Genomic DNA, 6,687 nt, shown 5'->3' with positions numbered 1-6,687 from the left:
AGTTTGATTAATCGCTAATTGGAATTCATAAAATTGTCATTTTCGCCAATTGTTATTTTATAAATTGTTATTTTTGCAAAGAATTATTATTACAAATTTACATTTTTACAAATATTTATTTTAGTTAACTGTTATTTTGCAAATTTTATTTTTGCAAAAGTGCATTCTTCGCAATTGACAGTTTTACAAATTGGTAGATACTTTTGCTAATTGTTATTTTTTGCGAAACTGCTTTGTTGTGAATCATTATTTCGGCTAATTGTTGTTTTGCAAATTTTATTTTTTCGAATTTGCATTTCTCGAATTGATATTTTTATGAATTTGTTACTATTGCTATTTGTAATTTTGTGAATTTTGTAATTTTATAAAAATCTGTAGTTCACAATCAATGGAATTTTTTTTAACACTGTTGAGTCATTTTGCGAATTTTAATTTTTACGAATTTTCTGTTTTTTATTTCGCTTAATGTTATTTTTTGCAAATTTTTGCAAAAAATTACAACGCGGTCAAATGACATTTGAGTAGAAACTTATTAAATATTTAATTAATATTTTTAACATAATAGCATATATTGCAAATCTATATAAATATTTTAAATTCTGCTTGTATTTTTATAGGTACTTACAAAAATTATAATATTTTACATAAACTTGCGTTTTTCAAAGTTGCAGCTTATATAGACAGGTCGAAAAATATTTCTCACGTCGATTCGATAGCCGTGGTCGTTAAGCGTTTAGATAGATAGGTCATAGGTGCGGGGTTCGATTCCCATAGGGTACAAGTTTTAATTTAATTCTTCCAGTTTAATGAAAATGTTTGTATGTTTGGAGTGTGCTAAGAATATGAAGTTATTGATGGTCATAAGAATGTTTTATTATTTTTTCCACAAATTTTTTTTTTAAAAACTATCTGTTCAATTGTAACCACCTTGGATATCCAATTATGAATCGATATCCAAGTTGAAACAAGATCATATTGTACAATGTAACCTACTTGGAATTTCCGGTTGACTGTAATGTTCAAACTGAAACCAGTTCATTTTGAACTTGACATTCCGAATTCAAACCAGCTGAAAATACATATCTACTGGTTTGAAATTGGAACTTATGTGACAATAACCAACTCAAAGCAAGTAGGCTCCTGATTCTACCCGGTTCTACTGGTTCTTTAATATAGGGATATTTGATGCGCATTACGAACTGCGCATACTACTGACACTCGCGAGTTCACGATTTTTTCGTGAACTTGTACCTCTACATTTGACGAACTACTCTTCATTAACAGTTCAACAAAAATTCATTAACTTTGTTTCAGTTTTTCGTTGACGTTCGCCATTTCTAATCAAAAGTGAATGAAAATTTTGAAATTTTGTGTCCCATCTAAAAGTGATATACTAGTTCACGAGAGATTCGTGAACTTTTTTTTTCCGTGTAGCCTGCCATGGAAAACTAATCTTGCAAGCTTGTTGCAATATTTCATGCTAAGTTTGCGACAAGATTACCATGCAAACTTGTTGTAATATTGTGGTTAGATTGCCGCAAGCTTCCGAAAAGCTTGCTGCAAGATTTCTGTAGGCTTGCAGCAAATAATTTTGTTATATTAAATTATTACCCAGATAGCAAGAGAGCTTAACAGCATCACTGAAAAAAATATATTTATATGGTGCTGCCATAAATATGGCCAATTCTCACATATTATATTGGTGGATATGGAACAGCCATACAGTATTGCTGTTTCAGCCATACGCAGTGTAGAACAGCCATATGTAGGGGAGACTAGGTGCGGTTGTTACAGTGTGCAGTTGTTACAAATGGAATATCTCAGAAACAGTTAGTTATAGAGATGGGGTTCTAAAGAGAAAAACGTTTAGTTTTTATGTACGAACTTACTGCAATATGTTTAAAAATTATATGCAAGCTTTACAAATAAAAAATAGGCACATTGGTTTTTAGAGGCTAAAAGTAAATATTTCTCTGACAGATAATTTTTAAATAATTAATAGACCTTTATACTTAACAAAGTAGATTTTTGTAATATTAATTCTATGAGGATTAAGCTTTAAAAAACTGCCTTGGTTGTCCACATTTAGTGTATACTTTTTTAATAAAGTGTTTTATTGTTAAAAATGTACCTGTTGTGCAGTTGTTACAAGTGATAATGAAAACGGATATTTTTTCTAAAATTCAGCAGATACGTTTGAAACGTAAAATATTTGTCAAAAATGTAATCACACTCATTTTTTATAAAGATTCTCATTGTTTTTCTAAATTCGTCTTCAAAATTAATGAAAAAAAAACTTTTTTAAGTTTCTTTCATTTCGAAACAATATTAATGCTGCCATCTCTATGGAACTGTCACGTACTATAACGTTGGTCCAAAAATTATAAATAATTGATAAAAATGGTTATAAAAAATTATTTTTCTTCAATTTAGAAATTTTATAGATGAATTTTGGTATTGTAACAACCGACATTGACTTTGTGCAGTTGTTACAATTTACACGCTGTCACTCAAATGATTCTACCCAGTAAAAAAAATTCGATACACGGACCGAACTGCACCTTGTCTCCCCTATGTGAGAGAAAGTAATATGTATGTGAAGAACACCAATGCTGTATTTGAAGAACAGAAATACAGTATTGCTGTTTCAGCTTTACGTCCTAACCAAACGAGTATGACAAAATCGACAATATCATTTTTTTCAGTGCAGGCTTATGGCAATCTTTCTGTAAGCATGACGAAAACTTCCGTCAATCTTTTCACAATATTGCATCAAGCTTATACTGTGCTTGCAAGACTTGCCGCAAGCAAGATTTGATAACCCAAGCAGCACGTAATAGAACCTAAAAGTGAAGGCAATATTACATTAGATATTCGGAATATTCCAGTGGAAAACTCGAAGGATTTTAAAGTAATATTAAAATGTCCGCCTCAAAGGAATGTTCCACAGTAATATTAAAAGAATATTCCGGGATGATGTTGAGGGAATGTTCTACCGTAATATTAATGGAATATTCCAGGGTAAAGTTCAGGGAATATCGAGGGAATGTTCCCTGGTAATATTACATACTTTGAAAAAATTTGACATTTTTTCTATTCATCTTCTTTTTTTTAACCCTTTGAGGGGCACATTATTCATATGGACGGATTTTCTTTACATCTCATGTCTTAATATTTTTGGGGTCGCTGATTACGAAATTGGAGTTAGTTTTTGAAAATTCAAAATGGCAGATCCAATATGGCGGACGATTTTTTAAAAATTGTTTAGATTTACCTGAAACTTGTCACTCGGGGGTTTTAGGGATCGCTGATGACGAATCTGATATTAGTTTTTAAAAATTCAAAATGGCGGATCTAATATGGCGGATGACTTATTACTAAATTGGTTCTCGGGTGAACCCAGGTCTTTTTAGAAATCTAAGATCAATTGGATAATTGTAAAAACTGAGTTGCTGACTGATTAGAAATTTTTGTTGTAAAACTAGCAGGAGTTTTATAATAAACATTTTCCAGTTTATTAATTTTAAAAATTTCTCCGCTAATTATTAATCCACAATCTAAATTTAAAAATAGACTAAAGATTGGTAATCAGGGACTACAACAACCTCCAAGTAACAAGTTTCGTGACAATCTAATTATAAATTTTTACATTTGTTATCTGTCATATTGGATCCGCAATTTCGAATTTTTAAAAACTAACATCAGAATCGTCATTAGCGATCCCTAAAACCCCCGAGTGATAAGTTTCATGTAAAACTAAACAATTTTTAAAAAATAGTCTGCCATATTGGATCCGCCATTTTGAATTTTTATAAACTAATGTCACATTCGTAATCAACGACCCCAAAAACCCCCGAGTAACAATTTTTAGTCGATTTTAAAATGTTTAAAAAATTCGTGAATTTTAACAATAATTTATGAATTTTTTTAAACAATAGAAATTTTTTAACATGATCTAGGTTACATATTTTTAAAGCCCTATTCTTCCTGAAGAAAACGCCCTAAATTTGACTCAAAAATATTAATTTTCGTCAAAGATATTGAGGTTTTTGTAGTTGGGACGTATACGTTCCACCGCCTCTCAAAGGGTTAATAAACATAAGATTCATTGTTATTTTCATCTATTTTCAACATATTTAATATTACCTGGGAATATTCCCTAAACATCACATGGAATATTCCGTTAATATTAAGGTGGAACATTCCCTCAACATCATCCTGGAATATTCCTTTCATATTACCGTGGAACATTCCCTTAATGTTATCTTGGAATATTCCTATGAGGCGGACATTTTAATATTACTTTAAGATTCCTAGAACATTTCCGTGGAATATTCCGAACATCTAATGTAATATTGCCTTTATTTTGAGGTTATATTACGTGCTGCTTGGAAAAAGTAAAAGTAGGTACAATAAGAAAATAAGCATACTCAATAAAGATTTGTAATAAAAACCTCATTCTCCTTGCTTTCAGGATCCAAATCCATCATCATTAATTTTGCCTCCACGTTTAGATCTTTTAATTCTTGGTAATATTTCCAAACTCCAGTAACAATAGCCAAATAACCGTAAGCACCTGCAACTTGAGAATTTCCATCTTTTCCCGAGGAGGCTCCACCCAAAAACCAAACAACATATTCTTTTAATATTGGATACTGTCTACATCTCAAATACCAGTAAATTGAAAAATATAGAGCAATTTCTTGATTTGGACCACCTTGTCCCCGTGAGTCAGTAAGTTTAACTTTCCCACGTCCTCCAAATATGAGATACAGTCCCAAACCCCATTTTTCCTTTGACGAAAAAATTCCCTCAATTTTCTCTTCACTTAACGACAGTGTTCCATTGTTCATCATGGATTTATAGAATTCCAATTTTGATATTTTTCCCTCAACGGCTGAAATCATTAGTGATGCAAATTTAACGTAGTCTCGACTCATTCTTCGCGATGTACCAGTACAGGAGGAATTCACTTTGACTGGGACGTAACCAAATTTGAAGGCAGCCTTTGCCATACCATCGGCAGCATCACAATTACCCGCTATGATATGATAATCAACGAATTTAAATTTTCCACTTGCACTCACCATTTTCTTTGGCATTGCGGGTAAAACTTCGTTGAGGACTTGTCTCATCGAGAGGGATAAAATTGTCAATGGTATTTGATACTTGTGCAAAATTGCATTCACTTCATTGGTAGTGGGTGATTCATTTACAGTTGGAGCTCCCGCTATTTCGTTAATATTGTCTCCGGGAACGTCAGACATAATTATGGTAATTACCTTCGCTGGAAATGCAACTCTAGCTAATCCGCTTCCTTTTATGGAAAAAAATATTTCAATTTTTTAATGAATTACAAGAGTTTGATCCATAGAAGGTGAAAATAAGAACATAAAATTTATGTCATATTTTTTGTTTATTTAAAAATTTTGTTTTAATTAGCCTGAAGAGGATGACAAACCCACGTCATCGAAACGTTGCTGTTTTTAAATAAACAAAAAATATGACATAAATTTTATGTTCTTATTTTCACCTTCTATGGATCAAACTCTTGTAATTCATTAAAAACTTTCGGAAGGAAATTTACACTATTAAAATATTTCAATTTTTAATTTTTTACACACTAATTACTTAATTATCTAGATGAAGCATTTAAGTGACAGTGTGTAAATTGTAACAACTGCACAAAGTGAATGTCGGTTATTACAATACCAAGAATCATCTATAACATTTCTAAATTGAAGACAAATAATTTTTTATAACAATTTTTACTAATTATTCATAACACAGCCACAAAAAAAAAAAAAAAGTTCTGATCTGGGGGTCTCACTATGTAGACTTTATGTTTTTTGGGTCGCTGAATCTGAATCCGAGGTCCATTTAACCTCATCAGATCAGGATTTTGACATAACCTCAAAAAACCAATATGGCGGACACATTTTTGAAAAGTTCATTGGATTCGCTTCAAATTCGTTACTCGGGGGTTTTTGGGGTCGCTGATTACGAATTTGAAGTCTGATTTCAAAAATTCAAAATGGCGGATCCAATATGGCAGACACGTTTTTGAAAAATTCATCGGATTCGCTTGAAATTCGTTACTCTGGGGTTTTTGGGGTCGCTGATTACGAATCTGATGTCGGTTTTTCAAAATTCAAAATGGCGGATCCAATATGGCTGACACATACATATTGGATCCGCCATTTTGAATTTTTGAAATCTGGCTTCAAATTCGTAATCAGCGACCCCAAAAACCCCCGAGTAACGAATTTCAAGCGAATCCGATGAATTTTTCAAAAACGTGTCCGCCATATTGGATCCGCCATTTTGAATTTTTGAAATCAGACTTCAAATTCGTAATCAGCGACCCCAAAAACCCCCGAGTAACGAATTTGAAGCGAATCCAATGAACTTTTCAAAAATGTGTCCGCCATATTGGTTTTTTGAGGTTATGTCAAAATCCTGATCTGATGGGGTTAAATGGACCTCGGATTCGGATTCAGCGACCCAAAAAACATAAAGTCTACATAGTGAGACCCCCAGATCAGAACTTTTTTTTTTTGTGTGGCTGTGTAATTTTTGGCTTGAAGTAATAGTACGTGACAGTTTCATAGAGATGGCAGCATTACACTGTAAAAAAAGGGAGTTAAATTTTAACTCCCCCGGGGGGTCTATAAAAGTCGCACCCAT

General features: G+C 32.3%; 1 protein-coding gene across 1 annotated transcript; it reads right to left on the bottom strand.

Annotated features, from left to right (window-relative positions):
• Positions 1-4,430: 4,430 nt before the first annotated feature.
• On the bottom strand, positions 4,431-5,267 carry LOC122501308 (glycerate kinase-like). Its single transcript, XM_043610653.1, has one exon. It carries the CDS (start codon positions 5,265-5,267, stop codon positions 4,431-4,433), a length of 837 nt encoding a protein of 278 aa, XP_043466588.1.
• Positions 5,268-6,687: the final 1,420 nt, after the last annotated feature.

This window comes from Leptopilina heterotoma, unplaced genomic scaffold, assembly GCF_015476425.1.
Source record: "Leptopilina heterotoma isolate Lh14 unplaced genomic scaffold, ASM1547642v1 Lhet_208, whole genome shotgun sequence".
Lineage (NCBI taxonomy): Eukaryota > Metazoa > Arthropoda > Insecta > Hymenoptera > Figitidae > Leptopilina > Leptopilina heterotoma.
The sequence above is the reverse complement of the archived record's forward strand: the minus strand, read 5'-3'. Positions and strand labels throughout refer to the sequence as shown.

Coding starts and splice junctions, on each gene's coding strand:
- LOC122501308 (XM_043610653.1), bottom strand. CDS start 5,267: ATGTCTGACGTTCCCGGAGACAATATTAACGAAATAGCGGGAGCTCCA.